This window comes from Thalassophryne amazonica, chromosome 9, assembly GCF_902500255.1.
Source record: "Thalassophryne amazonica chromosome 9, fThaAma1.1, whole genome shotgun sequence".
NCBI classification, from domain to species: domain Eukaryota; kingdom Metazoa; phylum Chordata; class Actinopteri; order Batrachoidiformes; family Batrachoididae; genus Thalassophryne; species Thalassophryne amazonica.
The window spans coordinates 82,049,965-82,064,743 of NC_047111.1; the positions used below are offsets into that span (position 1 = coordinate 82,049,965).

At 40.8% G+C, this 14,779-nt stretch overlaps 1 protein-coding gene across 5 annotated transcripts in view; it reads left to right on the plus strand.

Moving 5' to 3' along the window:
• The first annotated feature begins 3,281 nt into the window (after positions 1-3,281).
• Positions 3,282-14,779, plus strand: part of ltbp3 (latent transforming growth factor beta binding protein 3) — a 161,924-nt gene continuing 150,426 nt past the window's right edge. For all 5 annotated transcript variants that reach the window (XM_034178557.1, XM_034178562.1, XM_034178561.1 and 2 more), the window contains exon 1: positions 3,282-3,827. In XM_034178557.1, coding sequence (XP_034034448.1) covers positions 3,590-3,827 — 238 coding nt within the window. In that variant the 5' untranslated portion in view covers positions 3,282-3,589. The remainder of the gene's footprint in view (positions 3,828-14,779) is intronic.

The window sequence follows — 14,779 nt, forward strand, 5'->3', positions numbered from 1 at the left end:
ATCAGACGCTGATATTATTGTGATTTCTGAGTCTTGGCTGTCAAAGTCCATAACTGATAAAGATGTGGCTATCAATGGGTTTAGCATTTTTCGTACAGACCGCCCAAAAAAAGGCGGTGGAGTGACAATATATGTAAAATCTCACTTTGTAACCCAAGTCTTGGTAACCAAGTCATTGCCCAGACAGTTTGAGATTCTAGCATTAAACCTCAGTTTGCCAAGGGGTCAGTCTTTAACTGTGGTCGGATGTTACAGGCCACCATCTGCCATCAGTGACACCCTGGACTCATTAATTCAGACTTTATCTACATTGAATTTTAAGGAAATCTTGTTACTAGGTGATTTAAACTGGGACTGGTTGACACCTGTGTCAGATGATTTCAAAGCCCTTTGTTTATCCTTGAATCTGACTCAAATTATAAATGCTGCTACTCACCCAAATTCTAAAAATTTAGATAAATCAACTCTTCTAGATCTGGTAATAACTAATATGCCACATAAATATACTGCCACAGGGGTATTTGTTAATGACTTGTCATCATTGTGTAGTTGGAGCAGTTAGAGATACAAAATTACCAAAATCTAAGGCCAATGTCATTATAAAAAGAAATCTTAAAAATTTTAGTGAACAGGCATTTCTTTAGGATCTCTATCATTTTAACTGGGAACGTATCCTTTTAATTGATAATGTAAATTGTGCTTGGCTTTATTTTTATGACAATTTTAAAGATTTTATTGATAAACATGCCCCTTTTAAAGTGTTTAGGGTTAAAAGTCGAGTCAGTCCGTGGTTCACTCCTGAGCTGAAAACCCTTTTATATAAAAGGGACCAGCTATGGGCAAAAGCAAAAAAGTCTGGATTAGATGTTGATTGGCTACATTTTCGTCAATTACGAAATAAATGTACTGCCTTGATTAAAAAAGCAAAGAGTACCTATTATCTATCTGAAACAACAAATAATTTAAATGACCCTCGTAAGTTTTGGAAAACGATTAAATCTATTTCTGGTAATTCCCACTCAGGAGATCTTCCCTCTGTTAGTGGTTGACTTAAATCCAGTGTCAGACAAGGTGGAGATGCTTAATTGTTTTAACAAACACGTTGTGACCTCAAACTCCTTGTCCTGTGACACTTCTTTAACATCAGTGTCTACCAGCTATACATACAGTAATCCACTTTCTGGTAAGATCTTTGCTTTTTCTAAATTGTCTGTCCATGAGGTTTGTAAAGAACCTGATAAGCTTTCCCCCCTACTTTCTACACTTAGCTGCTGACATTATAGCTGAACCTGTGACACATATTTTTAATCTATCCATTCAACAAAATTCTATTCCCAACATCTGGAAAATTGCATTTGTTTTACCGCTATTAAAAGGTGGAGATCCTACAATATTAAATAATTACAGACCCATTTCAAAACTGTGTGTCTTAGTAAAAAATTTTAGAAAAGATAATAAATGAACAGATTAAACATTATTTGTATTCCAAGAACATGTTATCACCTCATCAGTCTGGTTTTAGAAAGCAACATGGAACAGTTACGGCCTTTCTGAAAGTTCTTAATGATGTAGTTCAAGCTCTTGACGCCAAGGACTATTGTGCCACCCTCTTTATAGATCTGTCCAAACCCTTTGACACGGTTAATCATAGGATTTTATGTCAAAGGCTTTTGGACATAGGGTTCACTGACCAGGCTATGGGTTGGTTTTAAATTATCTAACTGGTCGTAAGCAGTGTGTACAGTATATGGATCAGACGTCAGACTACTTAGACATTACTTGGGGGGTCCCACAAGGGTCAATTTTAGGGCCTATTCTTTTTACTATATACATTAACAACTTGGCCCATGGTCTCACAGATGCGGCTGTGCATTTTTACGCTGATGATTCCATAATTTTTGCCCTTGTTTTTGAGCACCTGCAGTCCGCTTTTAATATCATTCAGTCTCAGTTTTCACAACTTCAGTTAATGTTAAATGCAAGTAAGACAAAAATAATGTTATTTTCGAACAAAAAGAAAGTGCCCTCACCTCTCCCTACTAGCATCACAGCACAGGGATTACAAATTGACTTTGTATCATCATATAAAATACCTTGGCATTATTTTAGATGAAAATTTAACCTTTATGCCACACATTGAAAATCTACTAAAAAAGCTTAAGTTAAAACTAGGCTTCTTTTTTCGAAATAAACACTGTTTCTCTTATAATGCCAGGAAACAGCTGGTTTCTGCCACCTTTATGAGCCTGTTAGATTATGGAGATATTGTGTATATGAACGCCTCTGCCAGCTTATTACGTATGTTGGATGCTGTGTATCATGGAGCTCTCAGGTTCATCACAGATAGCAAAGCTCTCACTCATCACTGCACCCTCTACTCCTTGTGGCCCTCTTTACGCACATGCAGACTCCTACATTGGTACGCATTCATTTACAAATCCATCCTTCACTCGGTACCACCATATTTGTCATGTTACTTTTCATGCAAACAGCAACATTACAGTCTTCGCTCCAATGACTTGATCACTTTCAGTGTTCCTTCTACATATACGTACTGAGTTCGGCAAAAAAGCATTCTGCTACTCTGGTCCATCGGCCTGGAACATGCTTCAGCAGGATTTGAGGTTGTCTAGTCTGGTCATTTTTGCTATTTTGACCCCATAACTCCAGAACATTCCGTCATAGATAGTCCAAGCTATACCTTTTTGGAATCGTTATGATCAGACAAGTAATGTGATTTTCAACATGATTGGAGCATTTTTAAAGTTTGACCTCTGTGTAATTTTTCATTGATCCCTACCTGGCTACAGTACCCTGGGATGGCTATCATACATTTTTGTGTAGGCCATGATACACTGAGTGTTGTTTTTTTCCCCCCCCTTAAGTGGTACCGAAAAGCCTGCTTGGCCCATGGACTATTCCAAGATATGGACAATGTCTATTTGTGTTATTTGTGTGTCACACGTCCCCGGTCTCCCCTACGCAGCTCCAGGCACAGTAAAATGAAACGGGTGACGTCAGTGTCCATCAGTCATATTGTTCTTTCCCACATGGGGATGGGTCAGCACGTCCAAAAAACAGCAATAAACGACTTGTGCGTTTGATCCACAGAGTGACACGCGCAGCTGTGTGTTTGGTTTGCGTGGGGGGGCGTGCACGGGGGCAGGAGGAGAGGAGAAATAACAAACAAGGAAACCACTTTGAGCTTCTCTCCTGCACCGCCTGGACTGGCCCGCAGCCAGGTTCCTTCCCCTTCTCCTCTCTCTCCTCCTCCTCCTCCTCCCTTCTCACTCTCCTAAAACTCTCACACGACACGCACTCCAAAAGCAGCAGGAAGACGGACACGAGCGGAGACGAGGAACTCCAGCAACTTTTTTCGCCCCCCAAAACACAAACATTCCTAAAGATGCTGGAATTTCTCGTTAAACGGACGCTCGAGGTATGAGAGGGAAGTGATCTGAGTTTTTGGTAAATCGCGGGAGGCAGGGCGCGCGTTTCTCCGCCGCATGGTGCGTTCGGCTGACTGACCGCTCCAGCGTTCGGTTCTGACGTCCCCGGGTGTGTGCACAGGGCAGTGAAGGATGCCACGATGCGCTGTCTGATCTCCCATCTGCTTGTCATCTGGCTGAGCGTGCACAGGCTGGCGTGGTGCACGGAGCGCTCCTCCACGCGGGAGCGCTTCAAGGTGGTCATCGCGCCTCTCATCTGCAAGCGGATCTGCCTGCAGGGTCAGTGTCAGGATACCTGTGAGCAAGGCAACAACACCACGCTGATCGCCGAGAACGGCCAGGCGGCCGACACGCTGATCGGACAGGGTTTCAGGGTCGGTGAGTGGGCCGCCTCCTCCTCCTCCTCTGCTGGGTTCTCCTCGCAGGAGCTGGAAAATGTGTTTGGTTCCCCTGTTTGTGGCGGGATCTGGAAACAAATACCGAGAGAAGCAGAACGACTCTCATCTGGCTGCTTGTCGCGATGGAATGCCCAATTCTGTCTTGTTTGTTCTTTAAATTCAAAAGAAAAAAAACGGAAAAATACTAACAAATGGAAAAATATTAACAAATAAGTTGTTTGTAATGTGATGTACTGAAATAAGTTTGACACTGAGTATTTGATGTCACGACAGGCTAGAAGGCACCTCTGAGCGCAGACCTCTGTCAAGGCCAATGGCTCAGCGCAGTCTGGTTTGAACCCTAGGGGAGCTACGACCACTACCTTTGCACCCCTTCCAGGACTAAACCAAACCAACTGTTTTAGGTTCCTGAGATGACTCCAAAACACAATCAGGATGTTCCCAAAAATAGAAACTGTCCTCAAGCCAGTTATCCAAGATGGCCACCAAAATAAGGTTTTTTACTAAAACACCTTTATCCAACATATAAACAACTTAAATATCACAGAGATTCAATGTGAAGACCACTGCAGGTCACAGCAAACTCATTTGTGCCTAAACTAAATTTATTCATGGGTTTAAGATTCAAAATGGCGTCCAAAATGGCCGCCAATGGACCCTTATCATTGAATCTCTGATATTTAAGTTGTTTATATGTTGTTAAAAGGTGTTTCAGTGAAAAACCTTATTTTGGTGGCCATCTTGGATAACTAGCTTGAGGCCAGTTTTTATTTTGGGAACATCCTGATTGTGTTTTGGGGTCATCTATGGAACCTAAAAAAGTTGGTTTGGTTTAGTCCTGGTGGGGGGGTTGCAAAGGTAGTGGTCGTAGCTTCCCTACTATGCGTGATGTCGTGGGATTTGACCACTTATGGGCAGGGTTGGGTAGGATTACTTTGAAATGTAATGATTACAAGTAATCCAAATGTATGTACATACATACATGTAATCCACATGTATTCTTTCAAAGTAATCCTACCCAACCTTGCTTATGGGGACAGCCTGCCCATAGACATCCCATAATAAACATATTTTGGTCACGTGACCTGGATCGCTGAGCTACCCATCTTGACAGGAATGCCACTTTACGCTCCATTCGCAGCCTTATAGGGAGAAACGATCAGCAGTTATGGTAAATCTGACTTCAGAAGTCGAATCTACATATCTGAATTCACCTAAGCACAAGTTTTCACGTTTTAAATGTAAATAACGGCAGAGAAGTTGGCCAGAGAGTTGACAGTGATTGCAAGCGCAGAGCATGCATTTTCCACTGACAACGCGAGACCGCTGCAACGCTTCAACCTTCCAAGATGGCGGGGCCGCGATCAACTCGGGGCAGGCCTTTTGTACAGCTCTACATTATCTAGTAAATCTGTGAGCCTGCCAGTGCACAACACAAACACAGCATCACTTCACACGTAAAGATAGTGTGCTGTTTTTGGCTGCAGTTGCCGAAGCAGTCGTGAAAAGTGCAGTTTTTTTCGGTTCCCAGTGGAAAAGGGAAGACGAGGCAAATGGGAGAGATTGTGTTGGTAAGTTTTAGCAAGATTTAATATGAATAATGATAATGGGGCTGTCCCTGGAAGTACAATTTTTGCATCATTTGCCCTTTCATTTAACCCCTTAATCACCCACCCTCAAACAAGACTACGGTGCCCAATTACCCTCTGCTGGTGTTGTTCTTGACCCATGTGACATATGGCAATACAGCAACGAAGGCATGCATAATCACTGAAGAGTTACAGTTTATATTTCTGTCTACATAGATTGAGGCATAAGGCAGCTTTGTTGTGTTTAGCGCTGTATAATAAATTGAAACTCACATTTTTTAGGAATATGGCTATTGTAAGTGCTAAATACACAAGGAAAGAACACACACATCTGCAGCACGGTGGATTAGTGGTTAGCACTGTTGCCTCACAGCAAGAAGGTCATGGGTTCAATTCCCACCTGTGGCCTTTCTGTGTGGAGTTTGCATGATCTCCCTGTGTTTGTGAGGGTTTCCTCTGGGTGCTGCGGTTTCCTCCTACATTTAAAGACATGCAGGTTAGGTGAGTTGGAAACTTCATAATTGTCCAGGTCTCCCTTGCAAAAGAGGTCTCGATCTCAATGGGACAAACCTGATTAAATAACGGTTAACTAGCTAACTAACCTGACATTCACACATAACTTGGAGTAAAGAGCATGTCAGCAAACTGGAACTCTTAAGGCACCTTGACACTTGCACAAATTTGATTCCCACTCTGTCGCATAATCTTGTGTGCCAGTGAGTAAACTCATCGACTCAGCTGTTGTGCGTAAAGTATGCAAGGCTGCATGCCAGTGCGCAAAAGAAATTTTGAAATGTTAACATTTCTGGCACGCATTAATTTCGTGCCACTTGTGTGAACTAGTGAACATTGCGCAACCTATTTGCAAACACTGCGTGTCGTGTGTTACGTGTCATTGCATGCAGGGCCTCGCAGTTTACGACAAGTTTACTCATTGGCACACACGACTATGTGCTAGTGCGGGGATCAAATTCATGTAAGTGTCAAGGTGGCTTTAGAATTTTGCGTGCATGCACCATTGTCAGGTTACTTGAATTAACCCCAACACATACACATTTTGTTCCACTGAAGTCACGCTTTAATCTGGATCTGCATTAAATCCTACACGATCATACGTACTATTGTGATAAATATTTATTCATTCATTTTCTATAACTGCTTATTCCAATTAAGGGTCGGGGGGGCTGGAGTCTATCCCAGCAGCCATTGGGTGAGAGGCGATGTTGGGGGGGCACTCGTCCACACTCTCACTGACCCCTATGGGCAAATTAAAGTTTCCAGTTCACCTACCCTGCATGTCTTTGGAAGTGGGAGGAAGTTACATGTGAGTTGGACATATTTACTACATGACATCAAATTGACATGATGTCCATTTGATGTGATCCTCTTTATCTTACAGTGAAGACAGCACTAAAAAAAAACAAGTGATAAACTGATATAGATTGTATTTCTGAGGTCAAGGCTATTTTTGTCACCAGTGACATTTATGACACAGCGTTCTAGCTAGGATAAAATTTTAGCGTAGTGGTGATGTCGAGGGAGCGAAGCAACCGAGGGGGGGATGGTGCGGAAGGGGGGGGGGGCAGCTCTTGAAAATTTAAGCTAAAAATTGGCCATTCTAGGGGTACCCAAAGGGGAAAAGCCAGGTACGATAGCCCAAGTCCCTTCATCATGTCCAGAAGGCTGGGGAAGTTTGTTGAGTGGGCAATCTCATTCTGGGTTTACCAGTACATGGCCCTCAGTGAGGCAGTCAGAGTCCGTGGACATTTTTAAGTCAAGACTTAAAGCCTATTTTTGTTCTCTTTCTTATGAGTAGTTTTTATTTTATGTTTTATTCTTTTACTTCAGTTTTTAATTAGGTATTTGAAGTTTTTTATTTTATTTATTTCTTCACATTTTTTATGTTGAGCTGTTCTGTGTGAGGCACCCTGAGACAGCTTTTGTTGTAATTTGGCGCTTTATAAGCTGATTAAATTGAAATTGAACAACATTTTATTGAGTCTTAAAGTAAATAAATATGAAATTGTTTACTGGATCCTTAAATTCTGGACATAATAAACTCTACATGGTGGATCCTTGATCTCTGGACATAAACAAGAAATAACATTTGTTAGTTTTTGTCAAAAGCATTTCCTTTCAGACATTATTATTGGCATTATTGGCATGTCTTTCCATATCTGAGCTGAGCTCTTACAGCTTGCTGCGCTGCACGTCAGGTTCATAAAGAATGCAGGACGTCTCATTTTGGGAGGAAAAAAACATTTTAGTTGATTGTAGTTTGTCTGTATTGCAACATTTGTAAGAGGTGTCATTTTATTTAAAGCAGCAATTCGTTTTGAAGTTATTAATTCTCTGTCTCAGCAAAGAGCCGCGCAATGTTTGGAGGTGTGCCAAAGGAATGGAGGACGATTCTTGTTTGACTGCAACAAGACAAGAGTCCCAGTTAGCAACTTTAATACATACAAAAATGACTCATGATATTTTAATGGCTTTGAGAGGGGTTAAGAAGCGGACAACCGCTTCTGAAGAGCAGCGAAACAAAGAGCCACGAGCCATTGAATCGAAGCATTGCTTCAGTGATTCACGCTTCAAACTGGAGTCGCGCTGCAGAAACGGTTGATTACACGGTCCAAAATAAGCGTAACGCTCCAAAATTATATCCTAATGGGCCGTAACGCAAGTTTGCGCTAGCTAGAACCCTGATGACATCATGACGTCATAAAGGAAAAAAGCTTCAGCTGTATGTGGGGATGTTTAGTATATTATTTTGGATGGTTTAAGGACTGGGTTTGTGATTGTCCTGTATCAAGACTTCCTAGATTCAGTTGTCAATGGTATATCTCTTTGTGGTTAAACTGTCAAACTTGTAGAAAGATTCGCTTATCTCAGCAGTGACATTCATGTCTCTGGGTCCCCAGCCTTTGAAAGTTTGAGAGATGCCTGGAAAGAACTTATAGAGTCATGAGGTCACGGGACAGAGGTGCCCAGCCATTATGACATGTTTGCAGGAGAACAAAGGTTCAGGTTTTTAGGATCTTGTTCTGTAGCATTACTGTATGGTTGTGAGACCTGGACTCAAACCAGTTACCGAAGGTGACAACTGGAAGCCTTTGGTGCTAGGTGTCTTCAGAGGATCCCTGAGTACCACTGGAATAACTATGTATCAAGCAAACAATTATTCCAGGAGACTCAGATGAGGCATACAGCTTACGCCGTAAGGGACTGGCATCTACAACATTACAGTCCTGATCAGGGGTGCCAAAAAGGGGAGAATAAGGAGAAGAATTCTAGGGGCCCGTGATTGACAGGGGTCCAGAGAGGCCCCTAATACAATTTAACACTGACAAGATAATATGGGGGTGGCCCAGTAAGATTTGTTTTCATGGGGTCCAAAATCCCTCGCTGCGCCCCTGGTCCTGATCCAGTGTGCAGGTGGGTTTGTGTTGAGGATCCCATCAATTGGACAAGGCCAAGAAGATGCCCACATATCTGCTGACTGTAGCAGGTAGATGGCTACTGCCAGGAGGTGAGGATGGACCAGATGCACAACTGGTCCATCCTCACCTCCAGACCTGACCTGTCCTGATGTATAACAAGTCAAAGCTTTGTGTTTCTTTTTTCTCCTCTTTGACACATTAGGGATAGAGTAGACTGTCTGGGACTGAAACCTGGTTATTCCCCTTTGTATGTCACAATGTTCTTGAGTAAGAGACTGAAGTCCAAAGCTCTCCTCGTGCTTGGGTTGGCACTTTGCACGGAAACTCCTGCCACTGTAGTATGAGTCACTTTGTATTTAAATAAAGCCTTTGACAAATGCATAAGTGTAATTGATTTCCTTTGGCTTTCTGTAAAATCAGCCACAAAAATGACTCAGGTCGTCTTAAACTCATGTGAATATACGTGTCTGTAAATATTCTGTCCTGGGAGTTTCATAGGAATACCGTGCTTAATACCTTAATATCTGTCATAGGAAAAGGAGTTTCTCACTTTTTTCTCAGCTATGGAGCCACTTGAAAAGGAATCTCTCATGTCCTCCTGTGCCTGTCTGCTGTATTGTGTTCACACTAGCTTCTGTGTGGTTTCCCGTCATGCTGTGGTTGAAGCGTCGGCTGTACAGTTGAAGAGAAACAGTGGACGAAGATATTTTAAACTCACTTTTTATTGATGGGCGGATGAAGCCTGGTGTATGGTGGCTGACAGAGGACACATCATTTCAAAAACAGACATAATAGCAATTAAAAAAGCCGAATACGCTTCCAAATCCAAAAAGAACCCCTTGTATATCAATTCAACAACAGGTAATTACATGAAAAAACGACTTGCAAATTGAGAAAATGCTTCTAGACACACAGAACACAACAAATGTAACATCCAGCACGTGCACCGGTTTCATTTGATAACGTGTCTGCTGCAGAATCACACAACACATGCAAAAACACAGACATCCTGCATAGCGCCACAACACAACAGAAGTAACAGCAACACCAAAAGAAGTTTCTATCTGGAGGAGTTTAACTGATGGATCATTCAGTACATCACATTGCTGTTGTCTTTGTTTCTACCTGCTCTGCAGAACTGAGCTGAGTAAGTTCATTTAATTTACTTTACTGGTAAATTAGCTTGATTTTTTTTTTTTTTTTTTATTAATATGTATATGTCGCGGACATGACGAGCGAAGCTCTTCAGCATCTCACCATGTCATTTAGGTCCTTCAGACTTTTTTTTTATAGTAAATGCTTCAGTGGAGCATGAGCATGGCTAAAACCTTTCAGCTTCCTTTTTAAGGAAGTTTTCTTTTTTGCCTACAATATGGCCATATTGTCATATCAAGATGATATATGATATGACTGAGTTCACACAAAGTGCAGCAACACTAAAAATTAAACATTCTTAAAACAGTAATACTACCTCATGTTGCACTCATCATAAGCTTAGGATTCAGTGCCCTCCAAAAGTATTGGAACACTTGGTATTTCACACATATTATGAAATCAAACCTTCGCTGTGCCTTGTGATATCACTACGATGACTGGTCCAAGATGGCGGCCGCATTTCTTGAGCCTCAGCAACCAGTGTGTCGTCTGCTCCTCTTTATAATGTCTATGGTCGTTTGTGGCTTTTACGCCTTTTTACAACGGTTTGTGGCTTTTTCCCCCCACTGGGGAGATTTTTTGTGCCATTTCCTGTTTGTGCCTCCGTCTACCATAGAGCGAGCTGCGCACCACTGCAAGCCACTCCGCGGCGCTCCAATCATATTATATTTCTAATATATTGAGCTAGAACTCAGTAAAAGTCCTTCGAGCAGAAACCTGTTTTTGTGTTGTTAGGACTTCTGTTATGTTGTCATGTGCAGAATGTTTTTTAAATGAAAATACCACCTGTAGAATTGATTGAGGTGCTGTTCGTGTTTTTTTTTTTTTTTTTTTGCATTTGCTAGTACTGCCTTAATTACCTCCACCAACGAAGTTGTAGGATATTATGTTATCACCCTTGTTTCTTTGTTTGTTTGTCTGTTTGTGAACTGCCGAGAGCCCACAATTTTTCATATATCGTTATGAAAGTTTTACTGAAGATTCATATTCTGATAGGCAAGAACTAATTCCATTTTCAAGGTCATAGGTCAAAGGGCAAAGTCAGGAAAATATTGGAAAATTGGAAAAATCCCTATCTTTAACGTTGCATAGGGTTGTGTAGATTTGCATACAGTTGCAGAGTGTTGTGTAGTGTTGCTTAAAAATTGCGTACTTTCTGCGTCTAGTGCTCTATGCCGAAAAAATTAAACATGTTTAATTTTTGGTGTCCACCTCGCGTAGCCCTCAGCATACTGGTAGGTAGGGGAACAAAAACACAGCACAGAGCGGCTTAACCTCGGCGTCGAGCTGCATAGCTCAGTGTAGTCGGTACGCCGCATTACACAACTCTACGGTGGCCCAGTGTGAATGGGGCCTTATGGGTCACATGATTCCTGGAGAAACATTTGATGCTAAACGAATGACAATGAAAACGCTCTTCCACCAAGCTGACATAAAAACATTAAATTTATGCCCTCAACCAGTTGTGCATCTTCTTGCCTTTGCTCAGTTCCATGCTTTGTAGTTATGGTCAGTACATGCAAAGTTTAGGCTCTTAAAAAGAAAAGGTGTGGTAGAAGTAAATTGGAGTACACTTAAAAGAAAAAAACTGTTTTTTTTTTACAGGAAAACGCTGGCAGCTGTGGTTACCAGGGAATTCCTGTAAAAAATACAGCAGCACAATAGATAACTTTACAGACATAATATGTAAATGGATTTACAGTGAATGAACCACAGCTGACTCACATTAAAAAACTGTTAAATCTACAAAAAAGAGAGCCGAGTCTGAGTATCATATCACATTAAAATTAAAAGAAACAAAGCATGCAAGGATTATGACTGAACAGAAGTACTTAGACTAGCGATAATAATTTCTTACAGGCCTACTCTACAAGCTGGAAATAGCCTACCTGTAACCTATAGACCTACCCATATTTGCATTGTTTCATCAATCACGTTAAACTTAGGCTACAGCATAAACTTGTAAAGTGACTTACATATAATTCTTGTATTTTTAAAAACAACTGACTATTTCTCAGTTTTTGTTACAAATAGTTGTAGTTTCAAAAAATACGTTTGATTAGAATCATATATTGTTGTTGTACATCTAATAAAAACATTCTGTTTAATAGTTTCCAAAAGTCCACTGTGACTGAAACAAAAAGTGTTTTTGGGTTTACAATACTTTTCTGTAGTGATTTTACATTGTTTTTATGTAAATTTCACGGCATTTTTTTTTTTACAGTGGAGTAACTCTCATCTCTGTGATTTATACCAAGATTCCTTATCCTGTTTGAATCGGCCTTGAAAATTACAGAGGTTTTGTGGTAAAATTACATTATGCTCCACCTCTCGTGTCAGACTAATCCTGTCTGAATGGGGCTTTAAAGAGCTTAAAACAATCTAACTTTCATGAGCTTGATACCAGCAAATGATATTCTTGTGTTGAAGTCATTTACATCAAGTCAATAAACTACTGAGCAAATAAAGCGTTGTGTAAGCGGGGTTTACCCGCCACTGCACTGCTGCAAAACACTGCCATATTACACTTCAATTACCGAGGCACGACTCATTACATACCATATAAATATACTCTTAAATGTATACTTTCTCCCCTCGTCTTCAGCGTCTGGTTGGCATGAGTGGAGCCTTTCTGCACCGTATCAGATCAGCTGTGGTGAGACGTGGAGCCTCACAGTCTACGTCAGCTTCACCCACAGCTTCATTTCACCGACTCCCACAGAGATATTCTGTCAGCTATGACATTATGTGATGTGGTTAATCAGAGACGCTTAATCACAAACTGAGTAAACCATAAATAAGGTCTTGATCCATGAGCAACGGCTCCATATATCAGGAGACAGTTTTTATTATTCATTAGTTAATGAAGGTTGGATAACAGCATTTTTGAGTCAACATAATGTGGTGCAACATCTTCACATTTCTTCATTCTTGGCTTTCTACCCATGAATTGTAACATATCTGACTGAGGTGGTCTTCCAACAGGATGTTTATAGGAGTCTTTTTTCTTTAAATCTGAAGAAATGAATCAATTAGCTTATCAACTAAAAAAATATCCGGCATTATAGTGCACAGGATTGTAAATGTTCATACATGACTGTGTACAAAATAACTTGGAAATCAGTGTGCAAATGTGGCAGGAATAGTCCTTGAGTGAGTTTCTCCAAATGATTAATTTTTTGGTGAAACTCAACATTGTCACAAATACAGTCCAGGATATCTCTGTAACCAACAGGACAAATGAGACAATGCTCATATTCATCAGTGAATCATTTCTATGAGTGACATTATGACAACATGTCTGAAAATGTTTCGCAGCACAGCCGTGCATGGTTATGCTGGGGAGGCATCACCCCTCCAATGCCTTTCATCTGATAATAATTTAATTGTTTTAGTGATTTTTAAGAAAAATGCCGTTTTGTCTGGTTCCCACATCCTAAATATGAAGGATTTACTCATTTCATTGTTTATTTAATGTAATCTACTTTGACCAACTTCAAATTGTTCACCAGAAAAAAAGACTATATTAAAGTACTTTGGACATATATTAAACTGGTTTAACTCAGATGTACTGTACAAAAGTCATAAGCACCCTAGTGTTTCATCACGTCTGCCACACCATGGACCTGGGTCGCAGATGGCAACCCAGCTTGCAGACCAGTCCAGCTTCATTTCTCATTACCATCCTTCTGCCACAGTCAGGTGAAACATGGGCATTTCTATTAAATTCAATTTATTTTATTTGTATAGCTCCAAATCACAATGCTGCCTTAAGGTGTTTCACATGAGTAAGTTCTAGTGATAATACGGAAGAAACCTCAAGCAGACCAGACTCAGAGGGGTGACCCATTGCTTAGGCCAGTGGTGTCCAAAGTGTTCCAGAAAGGGCGGAGAGGGTGCAGGTTTCCTTTGCAGCCACTGACTCCAGCAAGTGATTTTACTGATGAACTCATCCCACCTGCTCAAAGTGAGGGTAATCAGTGAAATCACCTGCTGAAGTCAGTGGCTACAATGAAAGCTTGCACTCGGCCCTTTCTGGAATGCTTTGGACACCACTGGCTTAGGCCATTCTAACAGCTACAAGGTTTTTACAAGAATTTTGTAACGAGCAGAAGAAACAGGGAAAAAAAAAACAAGAGCAACACAAACAGAGTCCTTAATTCTTCCCAAGGGATCAATAAAGTTCTATCTAATCTAATTGGAACTAAAGAAAAAAGGAGTCCAATTTGGATCTTTAATCCATCAGTATCCATGTCCAGTTCCGGTTTGGTCCCAATGAAGTACAACATTTGCCTTTTTGTCTGCTTATGTGTTTTGGGTCAAGGATGAATGCTGCCAAAATGGAATGTTGATAGAACTAATATTTTTGGAGAAATTAGGGATGTTGGGTAACAGCAGTGAACAATGGATGTTGATATCACCATTAATCAATCCCTGATAACCAGACACGCTCTAAACAAAGGAACAATCTGAACTTTGCTAGTTGTAAAACATGACATCAACGAAATGTGCCAGATAATAAATACAATTTTTCACAAAACTTTCTCATTTTAATTTCCTGCACTTTCAGTTAAAATCTTTATAGAAACTTCCATAATTTATTACCACCCTTTAAAAATGTCAGCTAGCTATTTTATAAATACTACCCAATCTAGAGCCCATGGATCCCCACGGGCAACATTCTAGTTGTTTAATAAGAGCTGTTATATATATAGAGTTGTTAATTTTTTCTGACAGTGGAATCTGACTCA